The following is a 22,535-nucleotide window of genomic DNA, read 5'->3' as shown; positions in this document are numbered from 1 at the left end:
GCAAAAAAGAACAGCGGTGTTCCATTTTCCAGTGACGGAGCAGCAATTTAAACGCCGTTTGCACGAGAGGGTCAAGTTTGGTGTGAAACAGGAGACCTGAGTATAAGCCCTTGAATTGGATCATGGTAGCTGATATCAGATATGAACTTCCAGGTTTATGAATTTTTTGTTGAAAATCAATTTGACTTTGGTGAAAATCTGCATTTTCTAAATATGAAAAGACAACATTCAACCATGGCAAATTGTTGGGTTTGGATATAGCTATCCTGATCCAACAAGGATTGAGGTCACATGATACAATACATTACAGTCATATCTGAGCTCATCCTCATCTTTATTTTAATACTTATGAATTTGTTCCAAAGATTGGAACAATAGTGTTCCATGTGCATTATGCAAGTACATCTATACAATTACATGCAGGACCCTAAGACAAAGCATCACTGTCTAAGAAATTTTTATGACACATAACATCTAGAATTAGTGGTACCCATCAAAAATTTCTCTCGACATGTGCAGGAATTTGTGTGTGAATAAAACTAGTTATGAACAGTGATATTGTACATAACAAGCATACTTGCTGATTTCTCTACCAACATTAACTAACCACAAAGAACAGAAAAGTTTCCTAGGAAATAATAATGAGAAACAGATAACTACCTTGTAAAAGACTATTCCACTAGAACTGCTGATAATAAAGTGTCTTCAGATGGCAACCATGATTTCAGCCTGAAAACAAATGGAGAATTAACGAATTCAGATGCAACATAACGTCTAGCTGAGTGGAAATGTCAATGCGGACATGGAGGAAACATGCTGTCTAGCCTCATCATCATACAATCAATGAACATAAACCTCATTATTTGATGTAAAACCTTTATTTGAAACAAAGACTAATTAAACCAGCACCATAAATGGTTGTCAGGAGAAGAGTCGTCCGGTGGGACGTCAAATTCATGAGAGAAGCATAAAAATGGCCGCCTCAGACGAAATCGTCTTCCTTAATCAGTAAGAACAGTCTGAGCCAATACTAACTAATAACAGCAATAGTAAACAACACTAGTTGCTACTCAGTATCCACTTGTTAGCAACTTTCAATGACTTGCAAACTTTTTATTCAATCGAAACAAAACAACAGTTCAATCACAGTGAGGTAAAATCTTTCAGTACCAAATTTTTTTATCTTTTTCCCTTGAGAGTCTTTCTGCCCGGCACAGCTTTGAGCATCCATAAAAGGTGACCAACTTTGCGTTTTCTGACAGTCATTGGCTAAGGGCGAGAAGGCGGTGGAGAATTTTTCTTGGGGCCTACTTTTGTTTATAATTTTCAAATCAACCTATGTTGGCGATTTTGTTATATAAGCTTCTCTGTTGATAACAACAGTTAAATGAGGATTTGCTTTTACCATTGCTTATTAATAATGGTTTTGTTTATAAGATTGAAAAACGCTTATTTTAAACAATATAAAGAATCATACTTTTTCAGATCGCCGATTGTTACTTTAGTTTAATTAGCAGTTGCGGCAAGGAAATTTGGAAAAGCGCGGGTTTCAAAATTATGACGAAAATACAGGTTTTTAAATGAAAAATGTCTTGAAAATATGGCATGAGGAAATGAGATTGACCCGAATGATCTCAATCCCATAATTGAAATTCCTTCGGCCACAGGATGACTATTGTGGTCATACTCAAAATGGGAACTGGGAAGCCACCACCAAGGCACTGGTCCTGTTTTTGCCATATTAATCTCTCTCCTCTCTCTCTCTCTTCCCACAACCCCATTTCCTTACCCTTCCTTTATTCCTTCCCTCCTTTTCTCTTGCTAGGGTTAGGGCTTTTTAGTTGAGCTCAAAGGATGCTCCCTGGGACTGTGCCTCCTGTGGGACGGTTGATCTTTGGTGGGTGGCACGCAAATATTTGCTCGACAGCATCCATGAATTAGGGAGCCCGTCAGGTGAATCGTTGATCCACCCGCATTTTCCATATGCTTGTTGTTGTTTCTTCAGTTTCTGCTTTTCTCGTATTGTTTCTCTTTTGATTTGGGGTTCTTTTCTTAGTTTGAAGTTTACGTGGCGCTATTGATAATCGGGTATGGGAGGGACTTTGCATGGAGGGCTTTGTGTTATTTGATACATTGCGGTTCTTTTGTTTCTTTGTTGGTTTGGGTTATTCAATCTTCATGACTTGATTGATCGGTGCTTGTGTATGTTTTTCTTGAATGGTTGATCGTAATTTTGCCTAGTTCACCTGGTTTTTGATTAGGGAGCGTTGTTCTGTTTCTGGTTGTTCTTTTAGAAGTGTGATTGAATCAAATTGCCTCCACTCTTGATTGTGGAAGCGTCGTATTTAGTAGACATTTGAAAAGTCGTTCCAAATAATTGATTGGAACTTAGCGTTATTGGTTTCTAAATTATGTCTGTTTAATGAAATTAAGTTTTGTTGATGGGTGCATTGATAATTGGGTACATTGTTGGTTATGTTAATTATATGGCTTTTTTCAGTTTTGGGCTTTCACAATCTCTCCTCTGTTAGACATGACACCTATTTTAACTATCAGAAAAGGTGTGATGGGTGGTTGTCTGCTTCTTTTCTTTTGTGCACCCTTACTAGTTTAGAACGCGTAATGGCAAAATGTCTTGTTGTTGAATTCATTCTTACTTGGTGTTAGTCAGAACTTCGTATGTTTGGATGTTGGAAATTGGACAAATAGCTGGTGATGTTCGTTTATGTAATTCAGCGATATGTGTTTGATTTCTGGTGATCAAAATTCTCGCCCCAAAGATGACAGGTTCCTTTTGTTCATGTTGGACTTAGTAATTTGATATGTTGTTATTTGACGATTGGTCTATTAGAATTCCCATTGACTAGATGTGCGGGGGTGCAGATGTTCACTTTTTCAATTTTAAATACGGTTCACCTTTTTCTCTCCCAGTTATGTAGTAGTTTCTCCAGCATTTGGTGCATTTAAATCTGAATTTTAAAGTTGCAATATCTTGCCTAGAATGGTCTGAAGATGCAATGCCTTGCCGTGGCATTTGTTCAGATTCATTATTTTGCTTGATCTGAAGAGCTGAATGCTAGTTGATGAGCCACCAGTATACTGTTATGACCATGCTAAAGTTGGACTGGTGAAGTTAATGCTATGATATTCTACCTTTAGTGATTCTGGTGGGAAAACTTGGTTCAGATGATACGTAGTAGATAAATGAATAAAAACGTGCTCAAGCTTGAACAAGTGCGATTGTTGGGTTTGGTCAGTGTTCTCTCTCCAGCTTTAGTGAAATGATGACTTTGCTTATCAAATTCGGGCTGTGAAGCAGCTCTGCTTGTCCTTGTTAATTTTGAAATTATAGATAGTGGGCGAATGCAAATACTCGAAGGTGAGATCTACCAAATCTACGGAAAGTGAAGGCAGGGAACTGGGTTGAGATTTTTCTTCAACTTGATCTCCACGTACAGCCTTTTTCATGGCCAGATTTGGACCTGAGATAACCTGAGTCTCAGCTGTTCCACATGATTTGATTCATCAAAGTTCTGTTTGTGAAGGTTCTTTATATTTGAATATTTGAAGAGATTCCAGAATGGTTAATCTGTAATAGCTCTTATATGATGTTACACTGTAAAATTTCCTCTTAATCATTCCATGACTTGCCTTTTTATACTATTGTTAGCTGTACTTTGAGATGGAAAGGCGTGATGGCTCCGTAGCTAAAAGAGTGGAGGCCTATTTGGTAGGGTTGTCTGAGATTGCTTGTTTCTGTTTTTCCTCAGTTCTTGATTGTCGCCTTGCTCAATAACTTATATATCACCTTCTGCTTAAGAAACAGGGTGCTGATCTGAATCCACTGGGTGCCACAGTTTCTGTGAATGTTATGGATAATGAAGCAGCACCTGCCTTTGTAGTAGACCAGGGGCTATACTGTCCTGCTGCAACTGGCTACTATGGGTATTACTGTACAGGTGTGTTCTTATTTGTGGTTCTTGGATTTGTTTTCAAGTGTTTTTTGTGCAGGTCACAGTTTCTGAGAACTTTGATTTATTGTTAGGCTATCAAGCAGCTGGAGACTGGGACAACCACGGTAGGGTCTTGCAAGTGGATAACCAAGATCTCCAGTACTCTGTAAGTTTTCTTTATTTCCTCTTTTGCATTTTGTGCTTGTCCCTTTCTTGGTCACTGGTTCACCACTATTGAACCGGTTTTCAAGCCATGTTCAGTGTTCATTGTTTCATGAGATTGACAGAGCTTGACAATGATTGATATCTCCAACTTGGATATAATGTTGGCCTTGTTGGTGAAACCCTCTAAGCTAATGCTATTGCATTTCATTTTTGCAGGCTCTTCAAGCTGAAGGTTTGCCCTATGTATATTACCCACCAAATTATGGATATGCACAGTCTGCTTACAACCCATTCAACCCCTATATACCTGGAGCTATCATTGGCATGGATGGCCAGTTTGTAGGGTCTCAACCATATTATGGCAGTACATCTTATCAACATGCTGTCTCGTCTTCCAGTTTCTCTCCAATAGTTTTTCAGCCTAGTTCTGACATTCCAACTTGTAGTTTACCTGCCAATTCATTGCTTAGTGTTCCTAGCTCGAGTTCCAGTGGACTAGATGGTGCAGGTGGAACATATGCAACACCTGCTTCTGTGACTACGGTAACCATCTCTGATGGCCCGTTAAAGCCTAAAAGAGAAGTGGAAAAACAGGGTACTTCCATTCAGACTCTGAAACCTATAGATATAAAGTCTGTTCCAGTTGCCAGTAAAGTTGCAACATGTGCAGTGCCTTCTTCATCCATGAGCAAAGTGAATGCCTCTGATGGCCATTCTTCACATTCTTCTGAGGCTGGGAGAGTGGGGCAGCATCAGGCTGTTCCTGTTCAGAAGCTTCAACCCGCACATGTAAAACCTGGAACCTCTGAAGGTGCCGTGAGGCAGTTGACTTCACCAGAAATATTCTCCTCCACCAGTACCTCTCAGGTTGGTCAGCTGTTTGTCTCTGTGTTGGTTATTTTTCCTCTTCTGGATAATGGACGTGTGCTGACATAACTTTCCTGCTGATTGTGCTTGCTAGAGTTCAAGTGCTCCTGCAACTATTCAAGTGAAAGATTATATCCCTTTAAGGAGGTTGACACCAGTTCAGAGGCCTGTTAATATTACAGTGACCACAGGTGTGAATGGAGTCGTTGATGTTGGCTCTGGTCATCATGGATGGCCTATGAATAACAAGTCCAACAAACCGTTGCATTTTGGTATGGCTATGATCAATGTGGATAGAAGCCCAGATGCATTGAGTGAACAAAACAGGGGCCCTAGAACAAGTAGGTCTAAAAATCAGTGGACTTCTCCACTTTCTTTAAGAGTCTATTCAACTCGGCCTTTCAGTAATGACATGAAGGAGAATATATTGATCTATGCTGATCACTACAACAGAGATGATTTTCCTGTTAGCTATCCTGATGCCAAATTCTTTGTGATAAAGTCTTATAGTGAAGACGACGTGCACAAAAGTATCAAATATAACGTATGGTCAAGTACTCCGAATGGAAACAAGCGGCTAGATGCTTCCTATGCAGATGCACAGAGAAGGTCAGGAGGAAAGCATAGAGCATGTCCTGTTTTTCTTTTCTTTTCAGTAAGCAGTCTAACCCTTCCATCTGTTGTAAACTTTTCTTTGGTTCTATATCCTTGAGCTAACAGCCCACTTTTCAGGTTAATGCGAGTGGGCAGTTCTGTGGTGTTGCAGAAATGATTGGTCCTGTTGACTTTCAGAAGGATATGGATTTTTGGCAGCAGGACAAATGGAATGGTAGCTTTCCTGTCAAGTGGCACCTAATAAAGGATGTTCCAAACCCTCATTTTCGGCACATAATCTTAGAGAATAATGAAAATAAGCCAGTGACTAATAGCAGGGACACACAGGAGGTGAGTAACTGTGAGCAGTTTGACTCTTTCAGCTTTTAGTGTTTCTTGGTCAACAAGTGTTCTGTCTGTTGGCTTGGGTTGGACCTATGACCTTCAAGTTGAAGGAGGTTAAGAGTTTAATACTCAGGGTGTATCTCCTTCGCAGAAGCAGGTAGGGTATGCCTACCCCACCTTGCCAATGTAGAAATAAAACAAAAATTCAATTTTTTGTTCTAAGGCTGTTGTTGAGATGCATACGTGCATACATTGAGTTTGATATGACATATGGCAGCAGTTCATTACTTTGGATCATAATCTATTCTTGCTGTTTGTTACCTTATGGGAATTTCCCGTTCAGAAGCTAATGGGTTCTTGTTTAACAAATAGAGCATGGGGAGCATTTTGCTTGAAGAGGAAGGCAGTGATTTTCCAAAATTCTGGGAACCTTTTTCTTATTATATGGTCCTTTTCTATCTAATGCATCAGGACTTTGCAGTTACTGAGGACCATAGTTGTGAAGCTTAGGGTTTTGGGTTTAGTATGTACATAAAATGAAGATGACCTTAAAAAATTACACTTAGTGTGTTTAATTATCTGATCTTCAAGTTGTGTTACTGTTGAAGCTTCTGGAAAAATAATTGCTATAGATGCCGGCTGAGCAGTATTGTTGATGTTGAACTAAGATTTCGCCTTTTGTACGTACTTGTTGAAGATATATGTTAGCTCATAGTAGCGAATGTTTACTTTGAATGAGAGTTTCACTAATAAATATTAAAATAATGCCTATCTATGTTGAACAGTATTAATGATAATTTTTTTACTGATAAAACAGCAGAAAGTTGAATATTGCATGGAAGGTCTGTTGGTCTTGCACCTGTTTTCTCCCAGGAAGAAGATGCAATAGTCGTACTAAGAAGAACTGAAAATGGGGAGTCAACTAAGCTTATGTTGAAGATATGCTATCAATCTCCTGAGCAAGAAGAGATAAAGTTTAGATTTTCTATATGCACCGTAGATTTCCAGTGCCTAGACAGGAAATTGTATCAATCATACTAATATGAAAGTGGGAAGGAAAATATATGCCATGTTAGCTAGATTTTGACGTCCAATATATGGATGGCGGCCATCTGGCCATTATACCATTTCTTTTCTTTTGGATAGTTGACACATGTACAACATAAGAAATAAAAAAATGTAAGAATAAAGGCTCATGTTTTTTGGATGTATAGGTTGGACTTTACTATCTGAATGTTGATTTGTGAACTTCTATAAAATTCAATATACACCTGAGGTTTATGTTGTCTTACACATTTGAAGATTCCTACTGCATTTTTATGATTGGATTTGTCAAAACTTAAAAAGTTAAAACCACAGAAACTGGTAGAATTGCCAGGTGGCCACCTGAGATCCAGATATTTGGGTGGTCAAATCTAAGGCCGTATACATATACATATGTACAGAATGGGTTAAATTGGTTTCTTTTCCAGACTGTTTTTTTTTGCCTCTTTGTTCTCTCTCTCTCTCTCTCTCTCACCTACGCCACCTACTTTTTGTCTTTTCCCTTCCTCCCCTCTCCATAACCTTCCCCACCTCAAAATTGAGGATCCTATCAGTGGAGACTGAAAAACATGCCCCCCTGAAACAGCCTCCATGCGCGTGCACATACACGCATAACCGTGACATTGATGGCCAGATTTTGGACCAAGTTTAAGTTTCACTTGGTTTAATATTTATTCCAGTGGATTTAAATTTGTGCTAACCAATATGGTCATTCCCATAAAAACCAACTTTTCACTTCATACATAGACTCTCTAGCAAAATGAGTAGCTCTATGCTCCGCCTCAGACTGCCACTAATTTAGAATAGGCTGCATGAGCTTTAAATAAGTTGCTGTCACTATGTCTGGATTCTGGACATGATTCTTTTGTTGGTTTGGAAGCAATGCTGAACAACATTAGTTCACGTAATCCAATTAACCTATTTATATTTCTTATTTTTCCTTAGTTACAGGAGAGGTACCTTTTCTTCTGATCACTAATTCTCATTTTGGTCTACAGGTAAAGTATAGTCAAGGTATTGAGATGCTGAAGATTTTCAAGAGTTACTCTTCAAAGACTTCCATTTTGGATGATTTCATGTATTATGAGGAGCGTCAACAAGCTTTATTTGATAAGAAAACGAAGTATCAAAATCAGAGCTACAAGGACTTTACCTTGGACATGTCAATGACCAACAGCAAACTGGTTGGCACTGTTGATCTGCAGACAAGTCAGGTGCTACCACAAACTGCTAATGATGCCAATGAAGACACCATGACTGTTCCAGTTGAGGATGTTGATAATATGTTGTCGACTGTGAAAATTAGTTCCCTTGCAAGTGAGCCAGAAGAAAAACACAGTAATGTATCCAGTGACATTGTCACAGTGGGCTCAATGCCGATCAAGGTTAATGGCTACAATTCTGTTTTCTCCTCCTCTTCTGCTGACAAGGCCGAGGGATCTGATGACAATTTGAGTATCCTAACCGTGGGGACAATTTCCATCGATCCAAAAGCCCTAAGACTTGGCAAACATGGTAGTTTTGCTGCTGGAAATCGCTCTACCTGTGGAGTATAACTTCCAAATGCTTTTCTGTGCATCATTTAATGTCACTTGAATTTTGTTCCGTGGGGATCGTATTGCTGCATCTACATCAGAATTTTGGTGATCACCATCCACTCTCAAGTGATTGGCATTGTGCATTGTACTTTAATGACTAGGACTAGGATAAGTGGTCCAGTTCAACTTCAGCTTTGGTTTTCCGGTGGCATCTTAATGATTGGTATCTGGCGTTCTTCTGTAGAAAGCGCCAGTTAGTAATGGTTGTTTGCACTTACCCTGTCTGATCAGCAGAGCGGCTTACAGATTTTTATGTTTGATTCTTTTGTTGGGGCTACTATGAAAGTTCCCTGGCTGTAAGATTTTTTCTTCTTTAATACAAATATAGTTTGTTGGAGAAAACTTGTTTTAGATTGGGTGCCTTCTGCTTCACTGTTTCGGGTGCACGTTTGGTTTATTTTGGCTGCAACTTTGAATCTCTCTCACACATGCATACACACAGCACCTGTATAAAACTCTTCAAGAACCACCGAGCAGTCATATAAAACTCTAAGGATCACCGAGTAGTCTGTTCAATTTGACTAGATGGTTTACAGTGAACAACTTTGGACATGAGTTTATTTAAGTTAACCTAATAACTATTATCAACTCCCAGTTCGCTTTGGTGGCCTCTGGTCGGAACGATAGTTTGGAAGGGAAAGCCTCCTAACTCAACCCATCAACTTGGTTGTCTGCTGTTTTAACTTGAGATATGAATAAACTGGTGTTGTTATTGAACCCAGGTTGCCATGGGAAAAGAACTCAAAAAGTTGCTTTTAACGTGACGGGTTGTCATATGATTATGTGTGTTTACTGTCTGCATGTCCAACAGGTGGTTTTGGAAGGCCTGAACGGCTAAACCTCACACGTGCCACTAAATGCAAGCATTGGAAGAACTTTAAGGGGTCGTTAAAATTTCATTGCCAAATTTTAATGGCTACTGAGTAGTTGATTTTTCATCCATTTGCATAACAAGTTTTAAAAAGATCCAATCTCCAGTATGTTTTCTAATAAATAAATAGCCATAAGTGCACCTAACAATCTAAATTATCAAGACACAAACGAGTTAAAAAGTCATTTCGAGGTGACTACTAGAGACTTGAAGAAATGCATGTTGAAGAACCTAACCCTATATACTTTCACTACACGTACATGTCAAATGAGAAACAGCGCGCCTCCTGTCCTTATTGGTTAGGCAATCTAGGGAAGACGCAAACCTTCATGAATAATTGCCTAGGGACAAGACATGATTATTGAACTTTTAACATCTTAAAAAATCTCAAGTCCACCCCCGTATCCCAGTAGATGGTGCCTTTTTTGGCACATGAGATGCCATTGCCTTGTGGCAATAGAAAATGGTTAAACGATTAGAAAATGGTTAAACGATCTGGTTTCATCCAAGGTCATAGATTTTCGTGTCTTGTTAATAGAACTACGTGGGGATGTCAATGGATGGCGTACACTTGTTTTTCGATTCTATTTCAAATCCATTTATTCAGATCTGGTAAGAACTTCAGATTCAATTAGTAATCAGATTCTGTATGCAGTTTTACTGCTGCATAAAATCTGACTTGGTATCTGTAAAGAATCCAATAAAGACATGATCCGATCATATGTACATATTGGATCTCATGCTAGCCGGATATGAACTCGGTTCTAAAAAATATTTTGAATCTAAATCTTATTACACAGGGTCTCAACAAATCGAATTCGGTAAAGGAATGGATGCAAACCTAAATCGGAAACCTTTCACATCCATACACCTTGCTTCATTGTTTGTAGCACTTGCTGACTGCCAATTGCAGCTTGTACCAGCTACCAACCTAAGAGTTGACAATTTTTTGGCAAAGTTATAAAAAAAACACGAGCAAAAGAGAAAGTGGGAGTGAAGCAACCCACGAAAAGTTGGTTTTTTTTTATGCATGGTTTAAATAAGAGCAGAAGAAAAAGTGGGACTGAAGCAACCCGAGAATAGTTTGGCTTTTTGATGCATTATTTAAATAAAGCGGAGAAGTGACGGGCACGGTAGACAAACTAGTCGTACTCTGGATTGAGTAATCAACTTTACCCATCACAATTCAAGCAATTATCTTGTCGCCCTTTAGTTATTTCAGCTGGTTCTGTGGTCAGGAAGTCTGAACCAGAAAAGCCATTTCATCATGTCTCTGTCGCATTATGAATGCAAAAGAAGTTATTTGGGTGTGGGAGGTTTTTGATCTCACCATCCAAACCAAAGCCGAAGTTTCTTCCTTTTCCTTACTCTCAAGGTCAAAAACTGTGTTGGTATCAATAGAGCTCACCCTTCTTTTTGGTACAGGAGTATAACCTTCTGTGCACTCCCACCTACCCGTTTGAGCTTTACCCCTTGGGGCGCAAAAGAAGTTTGATTATGTAAAATCTCAAAGGTAACATAGATGGTGGCTGTATCCCGTTGGGTCCAAGAGGACCTGTAGCATTATCCCGATCTTTCTATGAAGATCTGAGACTGGATTTCCCACTTCAGCTGTCGCAAAAAGGCGACCTGATCAGACGTGAGCAGAGATTTCATGGAGATGCTGTGTTGATTGAATTGGAATATTTAGTGAGCAGATTTTTGCAGTATCCCAAGTTCACATCGATGGAATGCTACTTTCTCTTGCTGCTGATTGTGCAGAGAGATCAACACCATTTTGAGAACCAACGATGCGTTACCATCACATTGCATTGGCGTCAGTGACTTGCTTTAGAAATGGTTAGATGGGGCGAACTGATTGGGAGAGTGTATGAACATATTAACAACGTGACTTGAAACATTCATCTTCTTTATAAACTTTTACCTGCTTTATGCGGATGTCCTCATAATTTTTTAAGTAGAACAGAAAACAAAAAGTTGATGTAAGTTCTAGCAACTTTCTCTTTTGTTTAAATTTCCCGAAGTTCAAAAGGACATGCTTAATCTTTACGATTACATGGAAACCTTTAGAATAAGAAAATGCTTTCACCTTAAGACGGCGAATTTAAATATATCAAATCAACTGCTAAACCGTAACATCATTAAGCAAGGAAATCATATGGTTTTGAATCAATGAACTATAAAATTTAGAGGCCAAAATTGGTTTCTTTAATGAGTGATGGTAGCTATCAGGTGGGGACTATCATGGCAGACTTTCGTGGGCATGCATCTTATCTTGCTAAAGCGAAGAGAGGGCAACTCTTGGTCAGAGAGGACACATAAGGTTCAACTGCTACTCATGAAATAGTTCTGAACCAGATCTTCCCTTTCAACTATTTAGAAAAGAAAACAAGTGATCTAAATAGTTTGTTCATAATTAAGAGAAAGGAAGACAAAAGAGAAAGAGTAGTTGAGCTACCTTCCTCTGAGCTCCGACCACTTGTCCATGCTAGCACGCACGAACTGGCCAAGTTCACTTTCGGCAGCATACGTCTGCAGCAGGTTTGTTTTTTAATCCTGCATACGTTGCAAACACAGTAAATTACGACGATTAACCTGCCTAGGGGTGTGAAAAAGTTTGGATTCGGTAAGATCGAGCCTTTACTGGCACTCAACTAATCTGATTGTGTGTTATCAGCTTCGGATTCAGACTCAAATTGAGACTCCTTTTTATATATATATATATATAAAACCAATTTCAGATCTGACTAGCATAAGATCGGACAGTTTCTACGTAATCGGCATGGATCTTTATAAAACCCATTAGGATCTTTATCTTAATTGGTAGTCGCATCCGGGGTTGTTTTTACCAAGTCCAACTAAATGAATTCAAATCAAATTGGTAACTGGAAATATGTAACTCGCTTACGTCCCTGAACCCGTCCATGCTGCTCGATTTCAGGGTTGCAAGTGGTTAACATCTCGTTATGAGAGTTTCGTGCTTTTTGGCTGTACCGATCAATTGAATCTGGCCACTAATCTACTTAGCTGACTAAGATCTCACGAAATGGCAAGCTGTTGTTAGGGCCGTACAGGAGCCAAGTTGAGCTCGATTTTGGTCAGTTCAACTTGGTTCGAACCATATACTGCTCGGCTCAAGTTTGGGTCATGCTCGAGGCGAGCTGTATAAGGTCAGCTCGAGCTCAACTTGAAGCTTTCAGTTAAGCTCGAGCTCGATGTACTAGTTTGTCGAGCTTAACCGAGTAAGTTCGAGTCGAGCTCAACTCGAAGTCGAGTACACACACACACTTTTTTCAACCATATTCATCCTTGAAGAAACCAAAACTCAAGTTTAGATAGGGACTCCCCCATAAACACCCAAAAAGTTTTAGCACCACGTTATTAAAATAAGACTCAAAAAATGATGATACCAAGGATTAGCCTTGGCATGGTCAGCTACCTGTTAAATACAAACAGATGAAATCTTCGTCATTTAGTGCTAAACCCTGATTTATATGCCTTAATATTGGTCACTAGGTCGGTCATAAACGAACCAAATTCTTCAGCTAAACACAAAAAAGTTTTGGACTTAGATCAGATTCCATATGCGCTTCAACCCCAAATCTCTCTACCCTAATTGGTGCTTCCATCTTCTTTCTTTGCCTGCGCTTTTAAAACTGAGGAATTAGGTCATACACAAGTGTTTGAAGCTCCCGGGTTAAACATTTTCTAGTAACACATGCAATGAATATTTATGAACCTCCAAATACGTTATTCTTTCTGTCTTTATTCTCGTTTCTCATCCCTCTTGTTTGCAAAGTTACCGCGCATGGCTTCTTTTTGGGTGATGACAAATCTTTAATCACTTCATAAAATAAGGCAAATGAACTAACAATTTAAACCAGGAAGCCTGAAAATAACATGGGCCCTAGCCCCTAAGTAAGAGTTGGCTACATTCTTCCTGGAACTTTCTTGTAGTTATGATATTGTGTGACCATGGAAAGATATGGAGTTCATGTGATTATAGATGCAGTTTGAAGGGACTCATCAGGCTACAAATGGATCAGAACTGGCACCGCTAAATGAGTTGAATGTATGGTCGAAATTGAATCAGATCCAATAAAAGGCGACAAAAATTTTGTGCCGAATCTGATTCATATTCATTCATACATTTAGTGGAAACCAGTTCCAGTCCAATCTAGGTTAATTGAGATATAATTCAGGTGAATAGAAGGTTAATAATGTACATCTCGAAGAAGACCTAAAGGCTTCTCCATTTCCCTTGCATCTAGGATCTTGGGCTGAGGGTACGGTGCACCATTCAACTTGAGTGTCACAATCTCACATTTTACTGTCTAAAAAATTAACTCCTATGAAAATCAAACAGGCAATGCGCTTTATATATGTCCGTCTACTCGACCAGCTTACTTAAACAACTCTATTAATTAAGTTCTGATTCCATTCAAATTCGGGTGCGGTTCTTTCAAAAACGCTAGTCCAACTATCCGGCATTTACATTGTAAATGTATCTGGTTCTTGTGTTGGAAAGAATGCAAAAAGTCATACCAAATCCGAATTTGGTCAGTGATCGGGTTTTTTTTTTCTTCACTACGCCCAAATATACAAAATTATATTTGGAGGTTGGTAACCGGATAAACCTGACCAATTAAGAACCCCATGTGGCAGTTAAAACGAACACGTTGAATGCACGCTCATGAAATAAGTGCTAAATTGATCATGCATGCTACTACTATGCAATACCCCAAGATTGATAATATTAAAAAAGAATACCAAATCAATCATATGGGAATTAAAAAAATTGACAGAAGAATGGGTTCAGAGAAGTATGATATTGTCCCAGTGGGTTAGGATAGTTGGTTGGGCAAGAAGTTGCGGAGAAAGTGCATTGTTGGTTTGATTTCCATGAAACTGAACTATTAATGAAAGGATTATGACGCTCTAGTCAACGGTTGTACCCTACCCCACCTAGGTTCGAATGCAGCTCAAGACCTCATGGGCAAGGAAGAATGAGGGGGTGTTCAAAGAATGCAATTCCAATAAAAAAAAATAGAAAAGAACAAAAAATATTGAAACAATTAAAAAGGGATAACAATCAAATTTCAAAGGCAGTTTAATGGGTATATACAGGTGAACAGGAAGATTAATCCCACTGCTTGAACGAAAGCCGAAGCGCCCCTCCCCTTCCTTTGTCCCAAGGTCTAGTAGAGCTATGTTGGTACCAAGAGATAGATCTCCAAGTATTTTAGCCTACACGTAAAGATCCATCCCGAGGAGAATAGCCCTCGATCAAACTAGAAATATAGTGCATAAAACGTTTCAGGTTACCGTTTGAATTATGCTCCTCAAGAAATGTCTAAATACAAAAGTTACTGGCAGTCTTGTAACCTGTGAAACTTCGATCTTCTCATTTCAACACCGATTCAACGTTTGCCTATTTCAGACCAAAATCACGATTTATGCGTCCTCTTATATCAGCCTGTACCGGCTGATATGGGCGAATCGGCGTAATTATAATGGTTGATTTTTGAAGTAAGCAATATCGGCCCACAAATATCGATAAGCTTTGAAAGTCCGGATAAAAACACTTAAGTTGACGTATTAAACTACTAGCTTCCTTCAAGTTTGTCTATGCACCAAGTGAAGAAGGCAGATTTTTCTTTTTGATTATTTTTTTTTTATAATTGAGTTATTAAAAATTGTTTCACAACGTAGTAGTTGTTTTTGCATTTGCCAATTACCATGAACTTGTCGTCAATGATCAATTCTCCAAAATTTGGGTCATCAAATCTGGTCAAGTTCTAAGTTCTAACAATAAGTCATTAATCTCTCTGTTCTCTGTTGTGGGTAAGGTTGCGCATCGGGCCGAGTACCCAGCACCAGCTAGAGTTTGACTTTGAAAAATAGGCACAAGGCCGATTTAATAAGTTGTGGGCAAGCTCGGGTTGGTATGTATAATTATATGTATATTATTATATGTATAATATATTTTTTTTATGTTCATCGGATCGAACCTAAGCACAGGTTTCGAATGTCGTGCCAAGCTCGAGCCGTAGTTAGTAGAGTAGTTTATAAACTTTTAAGTTACACGAGTATGGGTATAGCTTCCAATATAGATACAAGGATGTGGGTATAGGAATAGCAACTTTAAAAAGTATAGGCAAATGATATAAAAAAAAAAATTACATATTAATGAACTATAACTCTCAAAACCTGAATTAAAACTGATTTAAAACAAATTAAATAATTTGAATTTTTTGTATGTCCAAGTCTTATTTTAGGTACCAGACACAGGTGCATGGACCTTTACCGAATTCTTACCCATCTAAAGTTGTCAGTTGTCACGTACATCTTCCCACTTGGGTGTACATGAAACGTTAAAGCGCATACTATAGCGATACTGAGTCGAGACCCTGAGGTTGCTCTGCATTGGCATGGTCCAAAGCTGAAGCAGGTTGTAACCAGGAAAAAGAAAAAAAGGAAAAGGAAATGAAGATGAAAAATCAAGGCAGAGGATCAAACTCCACCATCTTTGTCATCTTCTGCCTCAGTTTGTCGCTCTTCCGACCCACTTTTCTTTTTGCCTCCTCTTCTCATTAGACCGAGCATAACGGCATTTTCTTTTCTTTACCAAGAAAGTCTTTCTACGTTACCCACTTCCTCTTTTCCACTTCTTCCCAATGAATATACTTGTGTGTTCTCGTGGGATTCTTCTTTTTCTTGACTATGGAGTTACGTACCCTTTTAATCCCAATATATGCTTGTTGCCTGTCAAATCTTACAGTTCTTTCTTAAGTGCATGTTCATTTGGAGTTTTGCTTATCAGCTGGATGCTTGCTGTTTGAGTTGACTTGTTCCTTGGTGCTATTCTCTAGAAGCTTTAGCTGTATAAGTTTGTGAGCTCTAACCAAGCTGATCATCGTTCCCAGGTTGTTCCTCTTGTTGTCCTCTTGTGGAGGCATAGGTTGAGTACCAAATGGGCAGTAATCTTGTTTCTCATTATTGAGGAAGCTCTTACCCATCCCCTCCTCCTGTAGATTGTTGGACTTCCTTAAGGTCTTTGAAATTGGTTTGCAGTTTGCTTTCTGGGTTTCTCATTTTTGTCATCCATAAAGTAAATGAAAATCTTGTCTTTTAATTTGAGAACCGAGAGTTTGGCCCGTGTTCTCAGTGCAACTGTAATGTAGCCCATGGTTTGCGAATTCTGTGCAACGATTGGTTCAGTATTTTTGTTTCATCTCCAGTGCTTGGCATCAAGTCATTGTAAGTATCGTGGGTGACCACTGTCAACAATCACTGTAAGCATGGAAGAGACCTTCGTGCCATTCCAGGGGATCAAGAATGACCTGAAAGGAAGGCTCTTGTGCTACAGACAGGACTGGACTAGTGGTTTTACTGCAGGCATCAGGTATCGATGTCTGCCTGACTGATAAAAGTAGTTCATGTGATTGCTGTTTTGTTTACTGGAATACGATATGTATGACAAACAGACTGTCATATTGTTGTTGCTATGCTTATCTAGTTCTTGTATTTACAACGTGACAATCTTTTCCTTCGATTTTGGTTGTTCATTAGTAGTAATTTAAATAGCTGTGTTGAAGTTCCTCTTTTCTGTACCTTTTGTAAAGGCAGCTCGCATTTGTAAACGTTAAAGAATATTCTTCCTTTTGGAATCAAACCTGTCATGGTTAATGTGTAGGATTCTTGCTCCAACTACCTACATATTTTTTGCATCGGCCATCCCGGTGATATCATTTGGAGAACAATTGGAGAGAAGTACAGGTGATATGAAGCATAACCGCTAGAGTTCCATTTTTTTTTTTCCTGGTAGTTCTTAAGAATCCTAACCATTGTTGACGTGCTTATCCCAACGATTGTCGAACAAAAGAATTTTGCCTGACATGGCTTCTTATGTTGCCCCAGATGGAATCCTGACTGCAGTTCAAACCTTGGCTTCCACTGCACTCTGTGGCATAATACATTCTATTCTTGGGGGTCAGCCTCTTTTGATCCTTGGTGTAGCGGAGCCAACTGTGCTCATGTATACATTTATGTTTAGCTTTGCTAAAGACAGGGCAGATTTGGGACCAAAATTCTTCTTGGCATGGACCGGATGGTATCACTGCGGCCCATTCGTTTTGTTGCTTCCTCTTTTGAATATCATTTCTTTCTTGTATGTGTTTCTATAGTATGTGACTGTGTGCCATTACCTGGGCCTTTCCGTATGTAAATCTGTCTTTCATGTGATGAAGGGTATGTGTTTGGACTGCATTTCTGCTGTTCTTGCTGGCAATATTGGGTGCTTGCTCAATTATTAACAGATTCACTCGTGTAGCTGGGGAACTGTTTGGCCTGCTCATAGCCATGCTCTTCATACAACAGGCTATTAAAGTAAGATTTCTGCGTAGGTTCATTTCCTTGCTTGGACAACCTCCCAATGTGCTTTTTCATCCTACAAAAGAGAACCAATCTATCCAATCTGTTATCATCGATACTGCCTTTTCTTTTCGAAATATCAAGATAATAACAATTTGACTGGAAAATGTGAAAAAGATTGTGCTATTTGCAGTATGTCCTGTAAGGTTATCATGTTTTATTGAGGTTCTTCAGAAGATTGTTTTTCTTACCTGCTAACCATCTGTTTCTCCCTTTTCTCCAAACCATATTACGAACACTTCTTTAATCACTTATTTATTTTGTACAAATACCTAATTTCATGTTATTTCTATTGTCATATTTTTCTTTGTTTTTTGAAATTTTGGGAGCGTTTTCGTAAGGACAATTTTATCACTTAAATCCAAGTAGAACTCGCACAGAAAAATTACCATCCTGAAAATTTAAATGGGTGTGTTGTGGTTTTGTCCTTTGCTTTGCTCATGTTAGTATTGTTTTAGACTGTTATCTTCCTCCAGTTTCCTGCATGATATGAACTTTGAGGCATTAAACCAATCGTCAGCTTTAATTGGGTTGATGATGGTTCAGGTCATCTTAGTCAGTAGTCGTCCCAAACATAGTTTCCTATCTGGATGCTGCTGAAATGAACTTTTTTTACTTCTTAGCTGTGTTGGAGACAGGAAATTTGGACTGAGGGGGCATTAATTCAAGAATACCCATATCTTTAGGGGCACCATTATATATAAATAAGCAAAATATTGAATGCATCCATATGAAAATAAAGAATTTTTATGTAGCTGATGTGGGCAACTGCCCACAGCTGCCTACATGTGGCTCCGCCATTGCTTTCAGGCAATTATTTTTTTACAGGTTTTCTTTTCTTAGTTTTCATTTCCTCTGTTTAGTTAGCTGGTTAAAGGTTCTCACAGCTTATGAAAGGCAGGGCTGTTATACAGTCAGGCTTGCATTCCTTGATACATCAAATAAAAAAGGAAAAGAAGCCTGCATACATAATCTTGAGGAATGTTCTTTTTACTGTAAATGTTAGAAATGTGTTATTTGGTCTAGCAAATAAAGCATTGATAATCATTTTAGGGTCTTGTGGACGAATTTCGAGTTCCAGAAAGAGAAAATCCCAAACTCCTGGAGTTCTCGCCAGCATGGAGGTTTGGCAATGGAATGTTTGCTCTTGTACTTTCCTTTGGACTCCTGTTGACTGCATTAAGAAGCCGGAAAGCTCGGTCATGGCGATATGGAACAGGTTTCTCTCTGAACTAATTTTGTTCTGACTCTTGAAGGTTGACTTTGTTAAGGGTTTCTGGTACTTCGAGTTCCAAGTCTTGATCTATAATGATATTTACCTGTTCTAACTTTACAAAAATGGCAAAGAGAATTCTTACAGGAAACTGAGTACAAAGATTTTGCTCATGCTTGATGGGAATAATTTAAACTAAATAGGACTCATTTGGAGAAACATTGATGATACATACATATGATTTTCTTGCAGGTTGGCTGCGAGGACTTGTTGCGGACTATGGTGTGCCTCTAATGGTTCTTCTATGGACCGCAATTTCATATATACCTGCCAGAGACATTCCAAGAGGAATTCCTCGGCGCCTCTTTAGCCCCAATCCATGGTCTCATGGTGCATATTCAAACTGGATGGTGATTAAGGTCTAAAAGCCATTCCCAATTTCTCCAGTTATTGTGCTATGTCTGTCTGGATGTTAGTTTTTGGCATTTTGAAAGAGGAAGTTCATTGCTGTATTGTAGGAACGGTTAATCTTAGTCCATTATCATGCTCCCTTGTTTTCATTAGAAAATATGCACTGAGAAGTTTGTTAGTATCGACTTTGCTGTTCCATGAAACAGACAAATTTCATGTGTCACTGTCTCAAGGATATATGACTGATCTTATTTTTTTAAAGTTGGCAGGAAATGGTAGATGTGCCACTTCTGTATATATTTGGTGCATTCATACCAGCAACGATGATTGCTGTTCTCTACTACTTTGACCACAGTGTTGCTTCTCAACTTGCTCAACAGGAAGATTTTAATTTAAGAAAGCCACCTTCATATCATTATGATCTCCTTCTTTTGGGGTTTTTGGTCTCTTTCTCTCTCCTCTCTCTTTCTCTTTCCTTGTTTTGCATGTCTGCACAGAATGTTTTTGAAAGACTATTTTCCGTGTGCCAGACTTTGCTATGTGGCCTTATTGGCGTCCCTCCATCAAATGGTGTCATCCCACAATCTCCTATGCATACAAAAAGTCTGGCAACTCTCAAGCATCAGGTACAAAAATGAACAGTTTTTAAATTTGAAAAATGGAAGAATTTTGAGGATTAATGTAGCAATCATGTCCACCCAGCTTCTACGTAACCGGCTGGTCACAACAGCTCGTAAAAGCATCAACCAGAATTCAAACTTGAACCAACTTTACGGAAATATGCAGGAAGCTTATCAGCAAATGCAGACCCCCTTAATCAATCAAGGCGCGTCTTCCATCGTAAGTGGAGTTAACTATTTTGAGTGCTACCTCTCTCAGACACACAAAATATTTTTATGCCATTTATTTGTAACAGGGCCTGAAGGAACTAAAGGACTCCACGATCCAAATGGCTTCAAGTATGGGAATGATGAATGCACCAGTTGATGAGACTGTGTTTGATGTTGACAAGGAAATTGATGACTTATTGCCTGTGGAGGTCAAAGAACAAAGGTTGAGCAACCTTATGCAGGCGATAATGGTTGGAACCTGCCTTGCTGCCATGCCAGTTCTAAAGAAAATACCAACATCAGTACTTTGGGGTTACTTTGCTTTCATGGCCATTGAAAGCTTGCCTGGTAACCAGTTCTGGGAAAGGATACTGCTTCTATTCACGGCTCCAAGCAGAAGATACAAGTACATGCTCAATCCTTTCTCATACTAATACACATTTTCCTGTCAAATGTTGGAATATGAGAGAACTGCCTTTAACTTTTTACACACCTTTTTTGAGTCCTCCATTAAGTTTTTACAAATAAAATATCTGATTATATCATCTTTCATTTTAAATCCTATGTTGCATTTGAACTGCGTTCTCATTCTTTACATGCTACAGAGTGCTTGAGGAATGTCATGCAACATTCATAGAAACAGTGCCCTTCAAAGCCATTACCACTTTCACAATCTTTCAGACAATCTACTTGCTCATCTGTTTCGGAATCACAAAGATTCCCATTGCTGGCGTTTTGTTTCCTATGATGATCATGCTGCTAGTTCCTGTACGACAATATCTTCTACCCAAGTTTTTCAAGGGTGCACACCTTCAAGAGTTGGATGCAGCAGCGTATGAAGAAGCTCCATCTCTATCTTTCAACACTACAGCCGTAAGTTCTCTTTGTATTGTTTGGTTACACAACTGATATGGACAGTTTCATGCAGTTGAAGCTTTAAACACTAAGGATTTCCGCCCCCTTTTTTTGTGTTTGTATGCTATGTCATGCATGTTCGCTCGTCCATGTGGACATGCATCCCTTGTATTCTTTTCCAGCTACCATTCTTTTTTATTCTATTCTGCCAATGAAAAAATTTCTTTTCCGATCTTATTTTCTAAGAGTTTGTTATCAGTTGCAGGATCATGAGATAAGTGGTGTTGCTGCAGCTATGAGGGGCACCTCTACAGATGATGGGGAGATACTAGATGACATTATTACTCGCAGCCGTGGTGAAATCAGACATGCCCATAGTCCAAAAGTAACTAGCTCAAAGGAATCGCCCATAACAGATTTCAAGGGGTTACCAAGCCCACAGATCTCAGAAAGACGGTACAGCCCACGCGTAGCGGAGCTAAGGCGAGAGCGAAGTCCCTGGACTGGAAGTAGAGGGACGTTTAGCCCACAAGCAAGTGAAGCAAAATCATATTATTTGGGAGGTTGTGCTGGTTCTGTTACAAAATAGTATGATGCAGCTTATACAAATGTACTCTCTTTTCCTTGATCAAATAAATGAGCTCTTGTTTTGCCTAGTATCTTTTCGTCTTTTTTCTTCCCCTCTTCTCTGTAAGAAAGTTCAAGAAATTAGGATAGATATCCTGATACTGCGGCAGAAAATGTAATCGTGAATGGTATACTAATGGAAGTTGAAAAGAAAAGTACCTTTCACTCAACAGTTTTGACAGTTCTATAGTCTCTTTTTAGTTTGTTATTCTTTTTTGTCCTTCTAAGGAATAAGCGTCATCTTTACGTGCATATCATGGTATATACTTACCAAAATCGGTCTTGCAAAGCAAACCTTTATAGCTGCTGCATTAGCGGCACGACGATTAGTGTATTTTAGAAGCGGTGCAACAGGGTTGAAAGCTATGAATAGCACCGTAATTTTTTTTTAAAAAAAAGCTCATGGTGTCACGAGTCGACCATTAGTCCGTCCGTGTGGCACGACGGTCCACCAAACCGCGGCAAACCTAGAAGGACCTGCGAATACACGGATCACTTAAAAGCATAGTACACCTAAAAGACAGTGCGTTGTTTCATTCACCTTAAAAAATAGTGGTATGTTGTAAGTGGAAGTTAAAAGATTAACTATTACAAGGGTGTCCCCATATAAAGATTCTCATGCTAAACGCCCAAAACAAACAATTCCAAAACATGATACTTCAAACAATAGGAGCATGACATAGATGGTCGGGATAGAAGATACATAAACAGTGTCTTCCTACTTTGATT

General features: G+C 39.0%; 2 protein-coding genes across 7 annotated transcripts; both read left to right on the top strand.

The window, feature by feature from the left end:
- The first annotated feature begins 1,710 nt into the window (after positions 1–1,710).
- LOC116262354 (YTH domain-containing protein ECT4-like) lies at positions 1,711–8,917 on the top strand. Of its 4 annotated transcripts, none has more exons than XM_031641648.2 (8): positions 1,711–1,953; positions 3,671–3,730; positions 3,827–3,959; positions 4,046–4,119; positions 4,335–4,985; positions 5,080–5,640; positions 5,718–5,930; positions 7,967–8,917. In XM_031641648.2, exons 2-8 carry the CDS (start codon positions 3,683–3,685, stop codon positions 8,522–8,524), a joined length of 2,238 nt encoding a protein of 745 aa, XP_031497508.1. In that variant the 5' UTR covers positions 1,711–1,953; positions 3,671–3,682; the 3' UTR covers positions 8,525–8,917. The 4 variants fall into 4 exon arrangements, with proteins under 4 accessions (XP_031497508.1, XP_031497507.1, XP_031497510.1 ...); XM_031641647.2 differs by having other exon boundaries at positions 3,821–3,959; XM_031641650.2 differs by lacking the exon at positions 3,671–3,730 and having other exon boundaries at positions 3,821–3,959.
- Positions 8,918–16,098: 7,181 nt separating this feature from the next.
- LOC116262392 (boron transporter 1-like) lies at positions 16,099–21,835 on the top strand. 3 transcript variants are annotated; one of them, XM_031641723.2, is made up of 12 exons: positions 16,099–16,842; positions 17,134–17,216; positions 17,358–17,550; positions 17,687–17,825; positions 18,924–19,089; positions 19,336–19,502; positions 19,764–19,937; positions 20,025–20,120; positions 20,281–20,334; positions 20,411–20,730; positions 20,930–21,197; positions 21,439–21,835. In XM_031641723.2, the coding sequence occupies exons 1-12, from the start codon at positions 16,739–16,741 to the stop codon at positions 21,766–21,768; spliced, it is 2,094 nt and encodes a 697-aa protein (XP_031497583.1). In that variant the 5' UTR covers positions 16,099–16,738; the 3' UTR covers positions 21,769–21,835. The 3 variants fall into 3 exon arrangements, with proteins under 3 accessions (XP_031497583.1, XP_031497582.1, XP_031497581.1); XM_031641722.2 differs by having other exon boundaries at positions 16,107–16,842; positions 20,197–20,334; positions 21,445–21,835; XM_031641721.2 differs by having other exon boundaries at positions 16,108–16,842; positions 20,197–20,334.
- Positions 21,836–22,535: the final 700 nt, after the last annotated feature.

Source organism: Nymphaea colorata, chromosome 10, assembly GCF_008831285.2.
Source record: "Nymphaea colorata isolate Beijing-Zhang1983 chromosome 10, ASM883128v2, whole genome shotgun sequence".
Lineage (NCBI taxonomy): Eukaryota > Viridiplantae > Streptophyta > Magnoliopsida > Nymphaeales > Nymphaeaceae > Nymphaea > Nymphaea colorata.
Note: the sequence above shows the minus strand (reverse complement) of the source record. Positions and strands in the feature narration are given on the sequence as shown.

Bases quoted from the DNA above. Each gene is read 5' to 3' on its own strand.
- LOC116262354 (XM_031641647.2), top strand. From the start codon at position 3,683: ATGGAAAGGCGTGATGGCTCCGTAGCTAAAAGAGTGGAGGCCTATTTG. The intron at 3,960-4,045 runs GTGTGTTCTTAT...ATTTATTGTTAG, and splicing joins CTATGGGTATTACTGTACAG to GCTATCAAGCAGCTGGAGAC. The intron at 5,931-7,966 runs GTGAGTAACTGT...TTTGGTCTACAG, and splicing joins ATAGCAGGGACACACAGGAG to GTAAAGTATAGTCAAGGTAT.
- LOC116262392 (XM_031641721.2), top strand. From the start codon at position 16,739: ATGGAAGAGACCTTCGTGCCATTCCAGGGGATCAAGAATGACCTGAAA. The intron at 17,217-17,357 runs GTGATATGAAGC...ATGTTGCCCCAG, and splicing joins ACAATTGGAGAGAAGTACAG to ATGGAATCCTGACTGCAGTT. The intron at 19,090-19,335 runs GTTTCTCTCTGA...ATTTTCTTGCAG, and splicing joins GTCATGGCGATATGGAACAG to GTTGGCTGCGAGGACTTGTT.